This window comes from Lactuca sativa, chromosome 8, assembly GCF_002870075.4.
Source record: "Lactuca sativa cultivar Salinas chromosome 8, Lsat_Salinas_v11, whole genome shotgun sequence".
Taxonomy (NCBI): domain Eukaryota; kingdom Viridiplantae; phylum Streptophyta; class Magnoliopsida; order Asterales; family Asteraceae; genus Lactuca; species Lactuca sativa.
In genome coordinates this window covers 26569711-26592496 of record NC_056630.2, presented here as the reverse complement: position 1 = coordinate 26592496, position 22786 = coordinate 26569711, and the positions used below count along the sequence as shown (strand labels likewise).

Below are 22786 nucleotides of genomic sequence, written 5' to 3'. Positions count from 1 at the left end.
TTCTAATGTCCCATTTTTCACAACCAAAATTTTTCATTTTTATTAAGGTAAAACTTCCCAATTTATAAATCCATTATTAAGAAATTTTTTTATTCCAAATTACATTTATTATAAATCAGAGTAACATACAAAATGTGAAATCCTCAATGTTGCTGATGAGTGTGTAAAGTCCTGCCTTTGTTGGTAAGAAAAAAACATAGTGAGTTTCCCCATAATACCCTATACGATAAACATACAAGCATGCATCGGGTCCACTCAGCCATCGGGCTCGAATACCTAGGGTTTGTTGTCCTACCACCTCAGCCCAACTGCTCTTACAGATCCTCTGTGTCTATGACTTACATCCGGCCCACACCGGGTATCTTGGCCTATAGCACACAACAAGACCGCTTCAACCCACTAATACCATATGTGGATATATAAACAAACAAGGATCAAGTAGGAACATAATACAGACAAACAGAAATCACACAGCTCACTACTACCTACTAGTCCTCTCACAATACACAGCCCCGCTACCAGCTAACCTCCATCAAATTCGTAAGCATGAGTACCCAGAGCTGAGATAGCCACCCGAACAGATGATCCTACTCTAGAGCCACAACCAAACAAGGAACAAACAATAAATCCTAGATTAAGAGTTCTCAGGATATCCTACATGACTACATACAGTCCCTAGGGCACTCCACAAGATAATAACCAACAAGTACGAGTAGACATACAATTCTACAGATCACTACCGCATAACAACATTCTATATACCAGGATACAGATCTAACATAGCAGGATACAGATCTAACAGACCACTACGACACAATAACATACTCAATACCAGGATGAAAATCTTACAGATCACTATAACATAGGAACATAGTAAATATCAACATACTAAATATCGACATACCAGGAATGCATAACCGTATATACTCATAGGTGAGATAGAAACCCGAATAGGTGATCCTACTCTACAACCACAAACACACAAGGAACGGGTAAAAGAGTCTAGACCAAGATTCCTTAGTTTATCCTACATGACTATATACAATCCCTAAGGCATCCCTCTACTAACTGATAACCAAAACTAGTGTTTCGGCATTGGTGCCATAGACCCATGCTACAATGCGGCGAAACTCACCTGAAATGAAGAAACCTGCAGAACACTGGGATACACTCCTTGCTACACTGCATACTCACACGCATCCACTAACATCAAAACCATATAAAATCTTAATCACCAATCAAAACACTCAAATTTGACCTAAAGTTAAACTTGGTCAAAAAGTTAATGGTCAACGAAGTCAACAAAACTCAAAGTCCAAGGTTGGTTGAGTATGCCCTACTTATTTAACTTACGCCCTGCATACATGGGATGGCTTAGTACGCCTAGTGTACAAAAATTACGCCCAACGTACTCGATCTGATTCCATCCTTTCCATTAACACTTAATCCCTTAAGGACTTTTCACCCCAACTCAGATCTAGCCTCAAAACATTGTCTTAAATCATCAAGTTTCAACCTTTATGACTTTACATGGCTACAGAATGTCCAAAAGCTAAAACCCTAGCTTATTAATTCATTACAACATCACAACTCTTGCATGGAATAGAGAGGAGGACCAAGATCACATTTTTATGGTTCTTAATAGCTCCATAATAGATAATGTTTCCAACTTTATACATTTGAATGGTCCCAACAAAAAAGATCTAGTCTTTAAGTCATAAAAGGGGCCAAAAGTGTATCTTTTTCAACTTAATCCATTAAGTCCAAGTCTCCAACCTTCAGATCTGAATCAATATAAAGCTTAGATGGATAAACTTTCCAACTTTATCCATAACAAGGTCAAAACTTATAAGATCTAAACTTTATGCACTTAAAGTGACCAAAAGCTCATAACACCCAAAACTAGCTACATCTAACAATTTCATAATCAAGATTCAAATTTTATACCTACAGAAGAAAGATCAAGGTGAACAACAACAGGATCTACAAGCTCCAATGTAACCAATGCTTCTTCAATGAGTTCCTTCTTCTCCAAGGTGCACCAAGAACATTCCAAAGCACATAAAAACACCTTATTTTTTCTCATAAGGCTCAAACTAGGATTAGCGTTTCAAGAGACGGTATTGGAGAGATGGGCGCTAAGAATGGAGTGGGTTTTGGGAAGTTAAAGAGCTTAAATAAAGCTCAAACAAAGAAAATAAAGTTTGGGCACTTATCGTGTATGCCTAACATACTCAATTTACGCCCAGCATACCAAGGATAACCTATTATACCCAATATACTCCCCGTACGCGCAACGTACGCGGTTGACCCAAAAATATTCCTAACTTCAAATGGTCGTAACTTCATTGTTCCAACTCCGTTTTTGGCGTTCTTAATATCAACAGAAAGGTATTGAAGAGCTCTAAATTATTATCTAAATATCATGCACTAAAAACTTCTAGAATAAATTCCATATTTCATGAAAGAACCCGACCTATGGCTTTTCCCATTCTACCCTTCAGCCCAATACACAATTCAAAGGTTTAGATCTCATAACAACAATTGCCTCCTTCCAAAAGGTCTAAACATTACCTTCTTAAGGACCAAAACCTTTACACAATCGACTTCCGACCCACGACCCTGAAATAAGAAATTACAGGACACAGGATATTACAAAAGACCTTCATATTCATGACCCAAGTAGCATAATTTCTTTTGGACATCATTAGCTAATGAAGAAACAATACACCATCTTTTTTTTTCTATGCTTCCATTTCTTGTGATCAAGGTTGTATCTTTGGCTTAAATTTGGCTCTAATACAAAGTGTAACCAACAAGCTCTAGTTCTTCCTTTGGCCAAAAGGAAACTAAGACACAAAGGAACAAAAAAAAGACAAATCATAAAAGAAACTAAAAGCTTGATAGCTAAGTTTTATAAAAAAACAAACGAAGTTCTGAATGAATCAACATCAAAGGTTAACCCCTACCCCTACTTATAATAACAAGAAATTACTTATGCTAAAAGGAAATTGAAACTGAGTCTAATACTAAAATATGTTAAAGATCATCACTAGCCCAATAGAAAAAATATTATCTAGAAGACTTTAGCTTGTTCTAGAATGCTCTAGAAGATTTTAGAACATTATGGAAGACTATGGAACACTCTAGAATATACCGGAAGAGTCTAGAATACTCTAGAACGACATGGAAGACCCTGGAAGGTTATGGATCATTCTAGAACACATTGGAGCAACCTAGACCTCTCCAGAACATGGTAGAATAATCTAGAAACATATAGAAGCATATAGAGTATGTTAGATAGTTATAGAGTTATCTAGCATGTAGTAAGTGTATACTAGTATCTAGAACCTTCCTAAGAGGACTATAAATAGGTATGGAGCTCATTTGCTCCAAACCATCCAAGAAAGCCTCAAAGAAAGCAAAGTGTGTAGTAGTCTCACAAAGTGTAAGTTCATCTTAAGTGTCTTAATAAAAGTATTGTTGCTTCCCATATAAAGAGTCGTGTTCAACAATCTGGTATCAGAGCAAGGTTTCTTGATAGTGAGAACGGGTGATTCTCTTTGTATCGTGAGTAGTCTGTGACTCTGCAAGTTTAGTGCGAAGCTAGCTTGTTTGGTATTACCGAGGTACTGCCAACACGATGGGTGATCTCCAAGTCGTCAGAGGAATCAAGAAACTCAACAACAACAACAACAACTACAAAGCGTGGGAAACATCTATGAAGTCCTATTTACAAATTACAAGGACATGATCTATGGGAGGTCGTTGGCAGAAGAGAAACTAGGCCACCAGAGGAAGATGTTAATGGTGCTTTGCGTAAATGAAAAATCAAAGCAGGCAAAGCAATGTTTGTCTTGAAGGCCACAATCGAAGAAGAGATGTTGGAGCATATTCGGGACGAGAACACACCGAAAGAAGCTTGGGACACATTTGTGACTCTTTTCACAAAGAAGAATGATACGAGACTACAACTTTTAGAGAACGAGCTATTATCAATCTCACAATGTGACATGATGATTGCTCAATATTTCCACAAGGTCAAGTCGATATACAGAAGCTTGAATGAAGAGGATCATCATCCATGGACTGAGGCCAGAATATAGAAGCTTCGTTACTGCTGTACAAGGATGGCCCGATCAACCATCACTTGTAGAGTTTGAGAATTTGTTGGCCAGCCAAGAAGCTATGGCTAAGAAAATGGGAGGCATCACACTGAAGAGTGAAAAGGATGCGCTCTACACAAGTAAAAGTTGGAGGAATTCCAAGCCATCTTCTAAAGAAGGAAATAAAAATTTTGACAAAGGGAAGAGTCAGCAAGGAACCTCACAGCCATGGAGATCTCAAAAGACCGAAAATAAGAGTTCTCAAGGGAGGAGGTTCGAAGGCAACTGCAACAATTATGGAAAGTGTGGCCACATGTCCAAGGATTGTTGGTCAAAGAAAAAGTCCATGGAAAGCAATTTTGTAACTTCCAAAAAGGAAATAGAGGATGAATGGGATGTTGAGGCATTATGTTCCATAGAAAAAAACGAGTTGGCACTCATGACAATGATGGGAGATCATATCAACTATGAGAATGACTGGATCATTGATTCAGGATGCTCTAATTACATGACTGGCGATCAGAACAAACTACAAGATGCGAAGGAGTACAAAGGGAGTCGCATGATACTTATAGCCAACAATGCACGACTTCCAATTGCTCAGATTGGCAAAAAACGATCATGCCTTGTAATAAATCTGACATGGTGTCACTACATAATGTCTATCACGTGCCAGGTATGAAGAAGAACTTGTTGTCGGTATCGCAACTAACATCGCCAGACAACTACATCTTGTTTGGCACACAAGATGTAAAGGTCTATTGAGATCTTAAAATATTAGAAAAGCCAACAATGGAAGGACCGAGAGTGGAGTCCGTCTATGTGGTCTCTGCAGAGTCTGCCTAGGTAGACAAGACTCGAAAGAACGAGACAAAAAATCTATGGCATACACGGCTGGGACATGTTGATTATCACAAGTTAAAGGTAATAATGGAGAAATCCATTCTTAAAGGCTTACCTCAACTTGAAGTCAAAACGGATGTCGTTTGTGCTGGATTCTAGTACGATAAAGCTCATCAATTACCATACAAGGAGTCAAATTTTAGAGCAAAGAAACCATTAGAGTTAATTCACTCGGATGTGTTCGGTCCAATCAAGCAGACATCAGTTACTGGGATGCGATATATGGTAACGTTCATTGATGATTATTCAAGATATGTTTGGGTGTTCTTTATGAAAGAAAAATCTAAAACATTCTCTAAGTTTCTAGAATTCAAGACAACGGTTGAAGGAGAAGTGCGAAAGAAGATTCGGTGTCTACGCTCAGATAGTGGAGGAGAATACACTTCGGAAAAATTCAATCGATAATCTGAAAGAATGTGGTATACGTCATCAATTCACATGTGCCAACACACCTCAACAAAATGGTGTAGCTGAAAGAAAGAAACGACATCTTGCATAAATTTGTCGAAGCATGCTACATGCAAAGAATGTCCCAGGAAGATTTTGGGCTGAAGCACTGCGGACTTTTGCCCATGTGATGAATAAACTTCCCCAACCAAGGTTAGGTTTCATCTCACTATTTGAGACACTATGGAACATGAAACCTATTGTTAGCTACTTCCGAGTATTTGGCTGCGTCTGCTACGTATTTGTGCCTAGCCATTTATGTAGCAAGTTTGATAAGAAAGCAGTCAGGTGTATATTTGTTGGATATGACAATCAAAGAAAAGGGTGGAGATGTTGTGATCCAACAAGTGGAAGATGCTACATTTCAAGAGATGTAGTGTTCGATGAAGCATCTTCATGGTGGTCCTCAGAGAAGAAAGTATTATCAGACTAGGAAAATATTGAAGAAATTTTAAAAAAAAATATGGGAGAGAAAACTGCACACATTTGGTCAAGTGTTGACACACCTGAAGATCCAAGTGACACTAATGTCACTGAGCAAGAAGTAACTCAAATAAGTAACGCTGATGAGAGGGAGATGCCGCCTCTACAACTTCGAAGGGTGGAAAGAATCTGAAAGCCGAATCCCAAGTATGATAATTCAATCGTTTTAGAAGACGGTGTTCAAGAGCCGGAGACGTATGAAGAAGCATTTAAGAATAAAGCTTGGCAAAAGACAATGGAAGAAGAAGTTATAGCCTTTGAGCATAATCAAACTTGGGAACTAGTACCAAGACTAAGAGATATAAACCTATTTCCTGCAAGTGGGTTTATAAATAAAGCATCGCCCAGATGGATCAATTGAAAGATACATGGTGCGTTTGGTTGCTCGAGGGTTCTCACAATAATATGGACTGGACTATGATGAAACATTTAGTCCAGTGGCAAAGATAACTACTGTACGGGTGCTGCTAGCTCTTGCAGCTAGTAAAGACTAGAAATTATGGCAGATAGATGTGAAAAATGCTTTCTTGCATGGAGAATCAAACCAGGAGATCTACATGAACCAACCAAAGGGATTTGAGGATGCAGCTAATCCCAATCATGTGTGCAAGCTGAGAAAAGCTCTTTACGGATTGAAGCAGGCACCAAGAGCCTGGTATGGTAAGATTGTTGAATTTCTTACCCGAAATGGTTATTCAGTTGCACATGCAGACTCAAGCTTGTTCGTCAAAGAAAAAGAAGGGAAGTTGGCAATTGTGTTGGTTTATGTGGATGACTTGATCATCACCAGGGATGACGAAAGAGAAATCCATCAAACAAGAGAAAACCTATCGATACGATTCCAAATGAAAGAACTGGGGGAGCTTAAACACTTCTTGTGGCTAGAAGTTGATCGTACAAAGGAAGGGTTGTTCATCTGCCAACAAAAGTATACAAGAGATATACTTCAAAAGTTTGGCATGATGGAGTGTAAGCCAGTATCAACGCCAATAGAGCCAAATGCCAAGATATGTGCTCATGAAGGAAAAGAGTTGGACGATGGAACGATGTATCGACAACTAGTAGGTAGTCTATCTACCTAACTTTATCTCGGCCTGACATTGCCGATGCAGTTGGAGTTATGAGTCGATACATGTAAATTCCGAAGAAACCTCATTTTGATGCTACCTGATGAATCTTGAGATATGTCAAAGGTACAATTGATTGTGGTCTCTTGTATAAAAGAGGAGAAGACTGCAAGTTGGTTGGATATTGTGATGCTGACTATGCAGGAGACCATGATACCCGAAGATCAACCACTGGGTATGTGTTCATGCTCGGGTCAGGACCAATATCATGGTGCAGTAAAAGACAACCAATAGTATAATTCTCAACCATAGAAGGGGAGTATAAAGTAGTGGCCGTAACAGCTCAAGAAAGTACATGGTTGGTACTCCTAGTGGAGGACTTACATCAAAAAGTTGACTATGCAGTACCACTTCACTGCGACAACCAATATGCAATTCGGCTAGCAGAAAATTCAGTATTTCATGCTAGAACAAAGCATGTAGAAGTGAATTATCACTTTATCAGAGAAAAAGTCTTGACGGAAGAAATTAAGATGCGACAGATCAAGACCGATGACCAAATAGCAGACTTGTTCACCAAAGGGTCGAGTACTGGAAAATGTGAAGGTTTTCGCTATCATCTTAACATGGTACGAAAAATGAGGGCTAGTGCTGAGGGGGAGTGTTAAAGATCATCACTAGCCCAATAGAACAAATATTATCTAGAAGACTTTAGCTTGTTCTAGAATGCTATAAAAGATTCTAGAACATTATGGAAGACTATAGAAGACTCCGAAATATTTTGGAAGAGACTAGAATACTTTAGAATGGCATGGAAGACCCCGGTAGGTTATGGATCATTCTAGAAGACACTGGTGCAACCTAGACCTAGAATAATCTAGAAACCTTTAGAAGCATATAAAGTATGTTAGATAGTTCTAGAGTTATCTAGTATGTAGTAAGTGTATACTAGTATCTAGAACCTTCCTAAAAGGCCTATAAATAGGTATGGAGCTCATTTGCTCCAAACCATCCAAGAAAGCCTCAAAGAAAGCAAATGTGTAGTAGTCTCACAAAGTGTAAGTTCTTCTTAAGTGCCTTAATAAAAGTATTGTTGTTTCCCATATAAAGAGTCGTGTTCAACAGAAGAGAGTAACAACAAAAACCAAAAATAAAATAAGGAATGTTTCCATAACAAATTCTGATTATTCCAACAATTTATTCATCTACATGGGCACATGCTTTCTATCTAGCATCCAAGAGTGTAATCATGTATTCCTCTAGGGATGAAACAATACCAACTTCATGGTAACTTTCTTCGGTGAAAAAAGCTGGTTGTTTGGGTGGAGGCAGTGCCCCCTCACTAATCAGCATCAGAACTACTGACAACATAGTTGGCCTATCTTCTGCATGATGTTGTACACACAATAATCCAACATGAATTGATCGTAATACTTCAGACACGACACAAGAGTTGCGTAAAGATGCACTCATGAGTTCAATGGACTTATCTTCTTTATGTAGTCTCCATGCCTGGATTAAACCAAATTTCAGAAAAATAAACATAAAGATGAGGGTTAAAGAAAAAGTAGTTTCTAGTGCTTTTTACTCTACATGATTTACTTACATGTCCAAGAAGGTTATCACTATGAGCCTCATGAGAGAATCCTCTGTTTTTCTTCCCACTCACAATCTCCAGCACAACGACACCAAAGCTAAATACATCTGACTTTATAGAGAAACGCCCATGTACCGCGTACTCAGGAGAAATGTAACCACTGCATCCAAGTCCAATTAATTAGAAAAAGACGAGTGGGATTTTACATTTGTATTCTCTTGTCTTGAGCAATGTTTTACGGATTCTTACTGTGTTCCGACCACCTTCTTTGTCTTAGCCATGGCATCCTGTCCTACAAACTTTCGAGCAAGGCCAAAGTCTGATATTTTTGGATTCATTTCACTGTCCAACAAGATATTACATGCCTTGAGATCTCTATGGATAATTTGAAGGAGGGAATCTTGATGTAGATAAAGAACACCCCGAGCTATACCATGGATAATGTGAAAGCGTCGAGGCCAGTCAAGTAATGAACCTCTGTTTTCATCTGCCAAAGATTAGCTATTTAGTCCATGCATGTTGCTAGAACAAGTGTGAAACTAAGGCATTAGAGGGAGTCGAACCAAATAAAAATGAGTCCAAGCTTTTGTTATCCATGTATTCATAAATTAGGATCCTTTCATTTCCATGAATGCAGTATCCAAGGAGCTTCACAAGATTCCGATGCTGCAGTTTGGGGATACAAATGACTTCATTTTGGAATTCATCAAGTCCTTGTTTGGATGTTTCTGAGAGACGCTTTACAGCAATTATTTGCCCATTTTCCAACACACCCTACAGATAAATTTTGGAGCTTATGATTCTAATATTCCTTTGTTAACACAGACATGTATTGTATTTTATTTCAAAGAATCAGCAAGTTACCTTGTAAACGGGACCAAAACCACCTTCCCCAATCTTATTATCAATGTTAAAGTTATTGGTGGACTTGACTATTTTCTGCAAGCTAAAAAAAGGTACTTCATCAAGGTTTACTTGATCTTTATCAAAGGTATGTTCCCTGCTTCCTACAAAAAGTTCATTTTCAATTTCTCTTGTTTTCACAAATCTGCCAAAAATCATACTCTTGAAAACAATTAAATTGTAGTGTATTAACTTGTTAATGTTCATTTCTTGAAAAAAAAAAGAATAACATATTTTACCTCGTCCCTTTTTATTAAGCCTTTTAAACTTCTTTCTACATGCATATGCCAATGTGGACAGAAGCATTGCAGCTGACAATACTGACAGCACTAACGCGAGTACTGCCTTCTTCTTGTTGAAGCTGAATTGGCCTTTTTCTAATGAATAAAATAATTATTAAGTATACAATTCAAAACAAAATAGATTCAACCTGCAGAATACGGACAGTTTATTTATTTATTTTTTGTCTAGATTCAACTATGGCTAATAAGTTTTACCAGCTAAAAGGATTAACAAGCAATCACAAGATAGTCTAATCCAGGCTAAGGATATAATGACTCTGTAAGCCTATGGAAAATGAATAACAAGCAACACATGGATTAAGATATGGCGAAAAATGCACGTTAATTAATTTGTATACCTGCTAACTCAGAGGTTGCCATTCTTATGTACAGTTCTTGATGCTCATCATATTCTCTAATGTCCATCAGCTCATTAAACCATAGCAAACATCCACTTCCCCCATTTCTGATATCTAAATTAGCATAAGCAGTACAATTACAATCCCTTCTGCAGGCCATCTCACATTCTTCAAGGGACATGCTCTTGTTGTACCATGACCGTTGTGTGTCTGGAAAAATGACTCCTGAAATTTTATGGAAGAAATCCGGAGTCTTACAATCCAATGGCTTTTTACGTTGACATCCACTTGACCAATCCCCTGCTTTCCATTCTTCTTGGACTTTTGGCTCAAAACCTTCCAAACAACTGCAAGGGAGATAACTTTTCATGCTGCAGCTTCCAAAGGGACCACAAGCTCCATAACGACTACAAGCATCAACCACTACATTTGCATACACGACCCATTTTTGTGTTCGCTTGATCCATTGCAACCGTTGTGCCATGCCATCCCACACCAAAATAAGCCACGAAGTAGTTGTACTTTTAACTTTATAGCTATAATATATTTCTTTCTGATTAACAACAAATTCTGTGGAGTAAATTAGATCCATGTTTTCCACAGGAACGCCTTGAAACCCAAGACCGGTCCATGGTCCAACCCTTAAGGTTTCACCTTGACCTGCTCCCACAAATACCTGTGGATATCCATTTGTGTCCATCCAGACTTTATACCGACCTACAGAAGGATCATCAGGGCTCTTCCAAGATGTTAAGAACCTCTCTCTTCCTGTTATCAAATCCTTCCCCAACTTCACTCCTGGTGACAAAGTGTTACCAGGATAGTCAAAACTCTGCCATATTGGACTTTCTTTGGTGCTACTTTCATCCCACACCACAAGATTTCCATTGTCCAAAAGCTGTGCCACAGGATTCATATTCCTGGCATAGACCGATGTCAAATTGGATGACCAGATGACATTATGACTATTACCACCACTGAGAATCAGCAAGGCTCCTTCTCTACTGACTTGAAAGACGCCAGATGCATCGCTTATTGGTGTCTCCCTGTTAGCAACCCATACAACGGTAAAGGTTGATATCTGTTTGTACCATATCCCCAGGTATAGATTCTTTGACTTTCCGGGGCTAAAAAACCCCAGTTCATACGTCTCGCCATCTGAAACAATGGTGTTGCCATCTTTGATTGGTTGATTTATATATACTCTATCTACTGCAGCAGAACATGACAAAATAAATACTATATTAATACTGGAGCAACACAAGGATAATGCGATAAAGCTCCATTAATTAATGATTTGTTCCTAAAACTGATTGGTGTGGAAGACGTAGATGAAATTGGTAGACTTTGAATAGGTAATATACACCATAAAAAAACAAATCACTTTAGAACGGAAAGCAATATAATTATAAGACCAAAATAATGAACAGTACATAAGCCTGACTTTTGAATATTAAAACTTTCTTTTGAATATTAAAACTTTACATAAGTTATGACTTGAAACCTCCGGCTTTGAAAACTTGACTTCAAGACGTTTAATTTACTCATATCGACTACCGAATGCTGGCGATGACCGAGGCCTCTAAATTTTTAGGGCCACATATTTTTATATTTTATTATGTTAGTATATAAAAAAGATATGATCTATCATGTATATGTATAGCGATTGAACAGAAAAATAAAAGAAAATAAACTCGAAACAAAATCAGTAGTGAAAGCTCATTACAAAAATATCGACCTTTAGCGGCGACACTATTACCGGCGACATAGACTTTTAGCGGCGACAAATGCTAGAGTCGCCGCTAAAAGTCAATGTCGCCAGTAATAATGTCGCTACTAAAGGCTTAGCACCCGAATCCGCGTTTCCCCCCTCTGTTAGATCTCAGCCGTTCGATCAAGTATCTAATTCAATGGTTGGGATCCCTTATCCGCACAAACCTACTACCGGCGACATTTGTTTTGCAGCTAAAAGTCTAAAACGTCGCCGCTAATAGTTACCTAAAAAATGACGCGGTACCCTTCCCTCCAGATTGTTGCCGCTATTGACTTGAGTCGCCGGTAAAGCCCTAGTTGTCGTCGCTAAAGGCTATCGCAGATAAAAAAAACGCACGCAGATTGCTCATTTCTTCGCATTTTCATTATGTTTGCTGCTGCCATACGCTCGCCTCTTCCAAGTTCCCCCAATTTTGTGTTCAATTAGTTGATTCCAACAACGTATCTCCCCACATTGTGTGAGATTAGGGATCAAGGGTGGTTAGGGCTTCTTGGGACCGATTTCTAGCTCCATCTATTGATGAAAGGTAAGTTGAATTTCTTGTATCTCTTTGTATTTGTATGTTAATTTCGATTTCTAGCTGCATTTGATGATTAAATTGCAAGAAATTGTTCAATTATTTCAGTGTTTTTGGTGGTGTTGTCTTTGGGTTTACGAGTGAGGGTATTTTCGAGTGAAGACCAGTTTTTCCGGCTACATATCCTTTGATTTCCGCTACTACAGGTTCTATTATTTCAATTTTTTGTGAATTTGGTATTTGTATGTGAAAATTATGTGAAAATTGTCATATATGAAAATTGTGTGTATATTTAATATTTGTATGAATATATATGAATTTGGTGTATATATGTCAATGTATGTGTGTTTGATGTATATGTGGTATATGAGTATTTGGTAGAAGTATATATATGATGTTATTATATATATATATATATATATATATATATATATATATATGTGTGTGTGTGTGTGTGTGTGTGTATGAAATTATATGTGTTTGTTATAAGTAGGATGTTATTGTGTGTCTATGTGAATGTTGTATGTTTGTGTGTGTGAATGTATTTGTATTTGGTGTATATGTGGTATATGTATGTGAAAGTATGTGGATTTCATGCTCTTATGTATTATGTAAAAGTATGTGGTTTTGGTATAAATAGGATGCTATAATTGAAAAAAAAAATTATTGTTATAATTGGAAAAAAAAACATAAAAAAATGTTATCAAATTGTTTAAAAACTTATATACAAATATTAGAAAGTTTCTAGTTTCTTCCCAAGCTAACCCCAAATTAGTTTTTAAAATTTTTTATTTGCAACATATTTATACAATGTTATAAATAAAAAAATATATATGTATATATTTTTAATCTCGACAGTAAAAAGAACAACACAACAACATAATATAATTGTTTAAAGTACATTGTTATAATTGAAAAAAAATAAAAAAAATGTTATATATATATATAAAGGTACAATAGTAAGAAATGTTTTTTATGAATATATCAAATTATTAATTTTTCTTTATTTAACAACGTACTTTGGTTATTTTGTCTTAGTTTAAAAATAGCAATCTACTTTAGTATCGTAAAATGCATGTTGATTTGGTAATTTTGGTTTTGTGGTGATTATTTGCTAAAAATTTTGGTAATTAGGTTTTTTGTCCCAAGTGCAGAAAATAACAACGTACTTTGGTTTTTTGTCTTAGTTTAAAAATAGCAATCAACTTTAGCATTGTAAAATGCATGTTGATTTGGTAATTTTGGTTTTGTGGTGATTATTTGCGAAAAACTTTGGTAATTAGGTTTTCGTCCCAAATGCAAAAAATAACAACGTACTTTGGTTTTTTGTCTTAGTTTAAAAATAGCAATCTACTTTAGCATCGTAAAATACATGTTGATTTGGTAATTTTGGTTTTGTGGTGATTATTTGCTAAAAACTTTGGTAATTAGGTTTTTGTCCCAAGTGCAAAAAATAACAACGTACTTTGGTTTTTTGTCTTAGTTTAAAAATAACAATGTATTTTGATAGTTTTTGTTTATGTTTGATAATTTAACTTATAAGTTTATATATGTTGTTATTAATTATGTAGCTGGAAAATCTTCGTACAAGCCTCAACGACCCGACATGTAGGGATGAACTTTATTCGTTTTTTCAATCCCAAAATAATTGAGGAAACGATGAGAACGAAGATGATAGTATGTAGGGATGAGTTTTCTTTGCATACGTTGTCACGCTTTGCTACTTGGTAGATTGTAAAACTTTTGTTGTTTTTTGTAATTACTAGCGACACTAATACCGGACGACATTATTACTTTTTATATTTAATCGGATGTTATGTAATTACCGGGCGACATTATTACTTTTTATATTTAATCGGATATTATGAATTTTGATATTTAATTAATTATAATCGGATGCTTGTTTTGTAATTAGCGTCGACACTATTATTTTTTATATTTAATCGAATGTTGTTATGTAATTACCGACGACATTATTACTGGCAATCAAAATAGTTAATTAAAAAAAAATTAAAAATGAAAATTGTTATTACCGGCGACAGGGGTATTAGCGGCACCTCATTAGCGGCGACATGGTCATTAGCGGCGGCATCTCTCATTAGTGGCGACAAGTTGATCAATAGCGGCGAACTAGTAGCGGATACTTATTACCGGCGACGCCTCGCCACTATTACTATTACTGACGATAACTTGACTTATTACCGATGACTTTTGTCGCCGCTAACGATCGTTTTCGTTGTAGTGACTTAACTAAGGACTATCCAAAAAGAAATTATACCCTCATTTATTATTACTTTTTTAACGGTAAAGCATCTCCAACACTATACAAAAACTTAATTTTTACACCGTTTTGATATGATGTCATCTCTAATCTCATTTCATTTTCACACCATTTTAATGTAAATGAATAATATAACATCAAATTTAATGTTATACTATTTATTTACATGAAATTTGTGCAAAACTTCCATCTGCCACTTTTAGTTTCACTGTTTTGATTTTTATTTAATTATAGTCATATATTAACTTGTTATGAATTAATTATAATTATAAAAATTAATCAAAATTTATGTTATATATTAAATTGATATTAATTCGTTATAAATATAAAACTTGATGTTAATGTTTTAAATTTATGTAACTTTTTTAATTAACAAATGTCATTTTAATAAAATAATATTTATTTCGAATTTACAATATACAAATAATTAATTTGGTTATAACTTTGTAATAAATATATTTTATAAAGTTTTTATAAAAAGAATGTATATAAATATGAACAAATTAGTTGAAGGATGTGTTTGACAAATCTATATAAGTTTAAAAAATTTAGTATGAAATATTCTTTTTGGTGTAAAATATGGTGTAAAAAATTATGTAGGAATAAAGATGGTATAAGGACCTCATTTTTTATTTTTTATTGGGCTTCAAATCAGCTTGGAACGATATTGTGTACAACTTCCGACCCAAAGTCCGAATATATTCTTATATTCGAGGTTATAAAGTTTTCTAATGTTTAGCCAAGAAACTATAAAACGAAATTAAATACATTTTAGTAATAATATAAAAGAAGATACAGAAAGAAAAATATAAATGTTTCGCGAAAAAGATATATACATGATTAGAAAAACATGAATCAACGACCATAGCTATTTATAACCATCAAATTAAATTAAGACAAAATTTCATAAAAAGTCTAGGGTTTCCGAAAAGTGGCATATTCAAGATATCTTTAGAAAGTGTTACACCATTGGTCCTTGTGGTTTCAAAATTGAGTACTATTGGTCCTTTTTCCCATAGACCAAGTTCAACAGAACCAGTGTTTTAAAAACCGGTTCGAACCGGCCGGTTGAACCGGTCGAACCGGGAACCGGAGGTGAGGACGGTTCAATTTGGACCGGTTTTATAACGATTTCCTGACCAGATTAAACCGGCCGGTTTTGGTAAAAAACCGGTTCAACCGGCTGAATTGAACCGGAATGGATCGGGTTGAACCGGACATTCTTGGATTTTTGTGTTTGTTTTGAACTTCTTTGTTTGATTTTGACTTCTATAATGATTGTTTTTATATGTTGGATTCTATTTACGTTTGTAATACTAAAAAGATAACAAATTTTGTAATCAATGTATGCAAGATAATTAAAAACATATAAAAATATAGAACCGGTTTAACCATCTAGTTGAACCGGTTAAACCGGTTGAACCGGAAAACATCACCCGACCAGTTCAATTAAAAAACCGGTTTTTAAAACATTGAACAGAACGGAATGCAATGTGGATCAATTCTTCTTGTTGATAAACACCTAATCTTCATCGTCTAAATATTTTTTCAGATTAAAATTCAATTTACATCATCCACTCTAACATTTAATCACAATTTCACAGACACAAATCATTGAATTGATATAAACTCAAAGATCCATTTTATCCATTGATATTCAGTTATTAGATTTGAATCGAACAAAAACAGTTGATTAAAAAACTTGAGAATAGATCGATCATGAGAAACCAAGAACAAATTCAACTTCTCTGAAATGAAAATTAATTAAAATGTGAAGCAAATATCTTGTAAGATATGTGATATCGATGGGAAACAAACTCATTTTATTGATAAATAAAGTGAAGTGAAAATGATTTAGATACAAGAGAATTTAATATTCATTACCTCCTCGCCTTGTCATCACTTCTGTTACCGGCTACCATCTCGAAGATAATCGTCGGCCACTTTATCTACCTCCATCATCATTCTCTCTTTCTCCTCCGTTACCGCACCACCATGTTCCCTTTTCTTCTCATGGCATACAGAGAGCTCCTGTCATTATGTCGTGGTTCATCATTTCATTGAGTTATTTGTATCCTTGGGTATGAGAATAATGTATTTGTTGGTAATATATTAGTGGTGATGTATGGTCGGTGTGGTGATTTGTATAATGCTCTCCGGCTGTTTGATGAAATGATTCAGAGTGAAATTACAAACGTCATCTCTTAGACTCGATTGATGCACCTTATAGCTTTGTTCTTGCATCCATTAAGGGAAGGAGGCTCATGCTTATCCATTGAAAAGCCACCTCACTGGCAATCTATTCTTGAGTAATGCCATAGCGACATGTATGCCAAATGTAGGTTACTAGATAATGCAAACAAAGTCTTTCAGCAGATGGAATTGAAAGATGTAGTTTCTTGGAACCCCACAGTTACAAGCCATTCCCATATTGGTAGATATCAAGATGCTCTTGGTTTATTTGAGAATATATGAGAAGAAAAGATTGAGTTAGATGTGCTAACATGGAGTGTTGTGATCTCCAATTATGTTATGCTCAAAGTAATAAGATTCACTATTATGCCATCAAAAAGATTTTGAACATCAAAAACAACAATAGTGGAGATGAACAAATGGTTATCATTTTGTTTGCTAATGGTCTTCGTTTTCTTCTTTGAATATTCATGTAAGAAAATGTTAGTAAAAAACACAATGGCTGAGGCTCGAGTTGGACTCGATTCCCTTAAACAGAGGGTACAACAACCTTAATAGTGTGTACTGTCGGATATATACACTTGCCTGAAAGAATCGACGGAAGTAGGTGTACAGAGAATGAGGAGGAAGAAGAGTATTTTCATTCGTGTGTTGAATGATACAGTGGAGGTCTCCTTTTATAATCTTCCTATTCTAATAAAAGAATAGTTTTATTCTTCTTTTAACATGTGTCATCATATTAAGCTTCATAATTAATGCAAATTTTATTTTTCTTTTACCATGTTTCACCTTATTATGTCTCATAATTAATGCATACCATTTGTCAACATAATGATTCTCCATTTCAAATTTCAAATTTTAAATTTCCCATTCTAATTACATTAAATTAACAACATTAGAATAAAAATTAAAATAAAATTAATACAAATTATAAAGTGATATATTTTTACATATTTATTTAAATCAATGATTATAATTTTATATAACTAAAAAAACCTCTTAGTTAATAATTTATTTAAAATAAGTTATTAATAATTTTAAATTTTAACTATTAATGTTTAATTAATTTTATAACCATGGTTTCCACGGGTTATAAACTAGTTGAACATATACAATAACAAATCAATTTATCATTAAGGAATTGATTGAGACATTAAAGGCCAATAAATGTCATTAATTACATAATTAATGCATCAGTTTAAAAAAATTCAAACTAGGTACCAAAACTTTCAAGTTTAACAAAAACGAGGGTTGCACGTGATGAGTTTTAGCCATAAGAACATCCTATGTGCTCATCAATGCTTGGATCTAGGTTTCTCTATTGTACATGCAATTCATCCAAGACTTTAAACCCTAGTTATAGCATACAATTAATCGTATTAACATGTGAAAGAGGTTTAAATCTTACCTTGATTGTTATGTAGCAATAACAATCACAAATTCTCCTTCTAATGACTTTAGAAAGCTTAGAGTCTCAAATGTCACTCCTCTAATGGCTCACAAACACCAAGAGCAAGAGGATGAAGAATAAGGAGAGAGGAGGCTGCCCAAAACGTGTGGAAACCCTAAGGAACAAGTTCACCATGTTTTTGAGTCTCAAGGGTCCTTTAAATAGTGAGGCTATTAGGGTTATCTAACAAGGAAATCCTAATTTGGATGCTTAGGCCCTAAGCAACCCATGGACTCCTTCCTTAAAGGCCTAGGACGATTTCTAATGGGTTTCCCCATTAAATTCGTCCACCCCTCTAATATGGAGTCCATTAGCTCAATATTCAACTATCATACAATTGACAGTTCTAGTCCCTTGAGTTTAATTAATGTCTTTTAGCCACAAAATTAATTCCTAATTAATTATTGACTAATATTAATTAAACAATATGATTTCTCCTTTAATATATTATTCTCATAATATATTAATAAATCATAATTAATCATTTCTCTCCATAATTCATCCTATCAAGTTGCTTTGGTGAATGCAACCCAAAAGGACCATGCATCATCGGGTCAAGTACATACAAAAATAGTTATGGACTTAGACACTAATCCAACAACATGAGCCTGAGTTTTCGGAACTACATTAATGTCTGCAGGTCGCGCACATGCGCAAGTTCGATGAAATATGTATACAAAATCCAAGATTTACACCCCCATACGTGCGGGTAAGTCTTGAAATAAAACCATAGACACAAGCGTGAAACCATTTCATGCATTCAAGCGTATAAGCCTAGTTGAGTTTGGTCTTTCTACCAATGTGGGATTCATTCCCCACATTCATCTATTTTGCTAACTTTATTCTCAAATACCCATCTTTGAGTATCGATATATCATTCAAATATACTCCATTTTGGACATATAATATATCGTTTCAAAGTTCTCGCGGAGGAGAACACAAACCCACTTAGTGTTAATTATATATACAACATATGTATATATTTATATATGTCCAAAGTTAGTAAAAATATAAATATTTATACTAAATTTTCCAACAATCCCCCACATGAATGGAGATCGATCTCTATATATCAATTTCCAAATGAAATTTTGAACAGTTGAACCCTGAATAGGATGGGTAGGTATTACCCTTTAAACCCTCCCTTAAGAATTACACTTAATCTCCTAGCAGTCAGCAGATCTCGATGTCTTTTGAACTGAGTTACCATTTGTGTAGATTACAATATAATTCTCACAGGACTCTCCCTAACAAAGTCACATCCTTATAGACGTGTTCATATCGGTCATGAACACTAACCTAGTTCTGTAAGAGCGTTAGGAATTGTGCCCCCGTAATTCCCTTCGAAGCAACCCCACTTCTCTCTCACATAGGTTATTTCAAAAATCATTAAAAACCATATGGTTAGCCTAATTTTGTGACTACATATAGGAATGGACTAGGAAGTAATGTTAACTCCCCCTACAATGACTTATCTCACTCATACAACTAAGTTTTCCTTTTGAACCTAGATCTTGGGATCTCCAGTCTTTTGGGTAAGGTTTCCTTCATATGAATTTATTCATTCAAGGGATTTAGTCTCATTCTTCTTGATGCCTTATAAACTACATCTCTACTCAAGCCTTTTGTAAGCAGATATGCAATGATATCCTCTGACTTCACCCAGTCAACTGTGATAAACCCGTAGAGATTAGTTGTCCTATCTATTATGTCTACATCTAATGTACCTTGATTTCCCATTATGCATTGTACTTTGAGGTCTACCAATTGCCGATTGGTTATCAACATGTATGCATATGGCCGTTACCGGCTTAGGCCATTCAAAAATGTCCTCTACAAATTGACATAGCCACTTCTCTTGTCAGCACAAATATCTTAGGCGATAAATTCATATTCCATCGTAGATCTAGATATAATTGTTTGCTTGGACGATTTCTAAACACATATCCACTTGTAGATCTAGAATCTTTTATGTCAGATATCCAATTTGCATCAGTGTATCCTTCGATAACTGTTGGATGTCTGCCATAATACAATCTATATTCTCGTATGTATCTCACATACCTTAACATCCTAGTAAAACTTTTCCAGTGTTCAGAACTGGGTTTACTAGTATATCTACTTACTCTGCTCATAGAATACGCTAAGTCAGGTCTAGTACAGCTCATTAGATACATCAGACTTCCAATAAATCTTGAATATTCCACTTAACTAAACTATCACCTTTATTTTTATGTAGATGTCGACTAGTGTCAATTGGATTTATAGTTATGCTAGTATCTCCCTTAGCCAAGTTTTCAAGAATCTTGTCCACATAGTGTGTTTGACTTAAAATCAAGCCATTATGGGTTCTTGTGATCTTGACTCCAAGAATCACATCTGCTAAACCCTTATCTTTCATGTCAAACTTAGATTTCAACATATCTTTCGTGGATCTTATCATGTTGTCATCACTACCAATGATAAGCATATCATCAACATATAAACACAAGATGACATAACCATGAGTGGTGTTTTTCAGATAGGTACACTTATCACACTCATTAATTCTAAAACCACTTTCCATCATGACTTCATCAAACTTTTGATGTGATTGTTTTGGAGCTTGTTCTAATCCATATAAATATTTAACAAGTTTACAAACTTTTCTCTCCTATCCCGAGGCAATGAATCCCCTAGGTTGCTCTATGTAAATTTCTTCTTCCAGCTCCCCATTTAGAAAACTAGTTTTCACATCCATTTGATGAACTTGCATGTTTCTAATAGCTGCAATGGCAAGAACTAAGCTAATGGATATTATTCGTATTACCAGCTAATATGTATCAAAGTAATCTAGACCATCCTCGTGTCTATAACTGTAGAGTTCGAAATATGTTGTGAGATGGCAAAGTGTTGTTGTGCCTGATTAGTTTCGAAGTCTGTATTTTGTATTCAAATATATGTATTACATAAGGCGCTATTTAGAGTTTGAAGCTTACGTGTCTAGTCCTTATGTATTTTTTTGAACACTTCTGTTAATTCCTATAAATAAGGGTAGGTATAGGAGTGAGGGTAACTTCGTGAACTTTACTCTTTCAAACTCTTGTACACATTCAGAAGCAATCAAAGAGTCAAACATATTATACTTACATTTTGTGTTCTTAATTCAATCCCTACTCTGATTCCGTTCTTAACACTCGATTCATACGAACTACATTTGGTATCAGAGTAGGATTCTTTCAGTTGTTTTCTAGTTTTCTCGTTTTTTTAAGTTTTGAATCACTATTTTTGATTAAGAAGTAATCCTCACTTTTGATTTAGAAAACCTGATCTAATCAATTGATTTGATTCGATTCTTCTTTTTGTTCGACAAATCGAGTGTTCTCTGATCTTTTTCTGTAAGAATCATCTATTAGATTTCATTTTCTCAAGCTTTTCATCATTTCAGTCCGTACAACAATGGTGAACTTTAACATAATACTGTGAATGGTTTCTCACATCTTCTCGGTTCTTCTACCAAAGTTCTGATGCTAATTCCTGAATATTACGAGCAATAGTCGGATAGAATGGAAGATTATCTCAAATTGATTGATGAATATATTTGGCGTTGTATCATGAGTGGAGACTACCATCCTCATAGGCTGGATCAGATAGGAACAACATGTTCTTCTGCTGATGTTAGTGTGCAGGCTGACAAACAGAAAGCAAATGATAAGAGATGTATGCGTGAACGTCACGGTTCTCTTCCACTAGTGGTTTACAATTACGTTTGAGATTGTAAATCAGCAAAAGATATATGGGATATGTTGAAAGTGAAGTATCAGGGAGGCAACAAGACGAGGAAAAGTTCTGTTAAGCAGTGTCTACTTGAATTGGGTGAATACAAGCAAAGGGACGGTGAAACAATCAAACTTTATTACGATCGTCTAAATGAGTTGATCTTCAAATGAAGTCGTTATGGAGTCATATGTTCTACTCTCAAGTACAATCTCACTTTCTTAATAGGACTTCGAAAGGAATGGAGAAACATTAGCTTGATGATCAAGACCCAACAAAGATTTGATAACTACTCTTTGGGAGATCTCTATGATGTCCTAAAACCTCATGAGATTTAGATCAATGAAATTGATGAAGAGGGGAAAATGAATATGGGAGACCCATTTGTGTTGGTTTCGAAGGTGTCTGGAAAAGAGTCTAAGGTCGAGTATGTTTGGATTGTTGGTTCTGGTGATGAGGGTTTTCTTATGAATTTGGAAGATGAAGTTGTGGCATATTATTCGAACAAGAAAGTCAAGAAGTTCTTTAAGAAGCCATTTAATCTGAAGTTCAAAGGAAACAATGATTTCAAGGGAAATTCATCATCTGGGAAGAGTGCTAGAGAAGAATCGAAGGTTGAGAAGGAGTGTAAAACTACTGCTGAGAAGGTGGAGAAGAAACTTAAAGGAG

General features: G+C 35.4%; 2 protein-coding genes across 2 annotated transcripts in view; both read right to left on the bottom strand.

Annotated features, from left to right (window-relative positions):
* LOC128127667 (G-type lectin S-receptor-like serine/threonine-protein kinase At4g27290) overlaps positions 1-2705 on the bottom strand; it is a 93366-nt gene extending 90661 nt beyond the window's left edge. Inside the window, exons 1-3 of the mRNA XM_052766326.1 lie at positions 2664-2705; positions 2575-2622; positions 1136-1203 (exon numbers count right to left, since the gene is read on the bottom strand). Of these exons, the coding sequence (XP_052622286.1) occupies positions 1136-1203; positions 2575-2622; positions 2664-2705 (158 nt within the window). The remainder of the gene's footprint in view (positions 1-1135; positions 1204-2574; positions 2623-2663) is intronic.
* Positions 2706-8077: 5372 nt separating this feature from the next.
* LOC111877203 (G-type lectin S-receptor-like serine/threonine-protein kinase At4g27290) lies at positions 8078-11428 on the bottom strand (the record flags this gene model as incomplete). The annotated part of the gene is made up of 7 exons (XM_023873726.3): positions 8078-8518; positions 8613-8763; positions 8853-9090; positions 9167-9377; positions 9468-9610; positions 9746-9883; positions 10147-11428. Coding segments are annotated over 7 exons (2451 nt in total), but the record flags the coding sequence as incomplete, so codon positions are not given.
* Positions 11429-22786: the final 11358 nt, after the last annotated feature.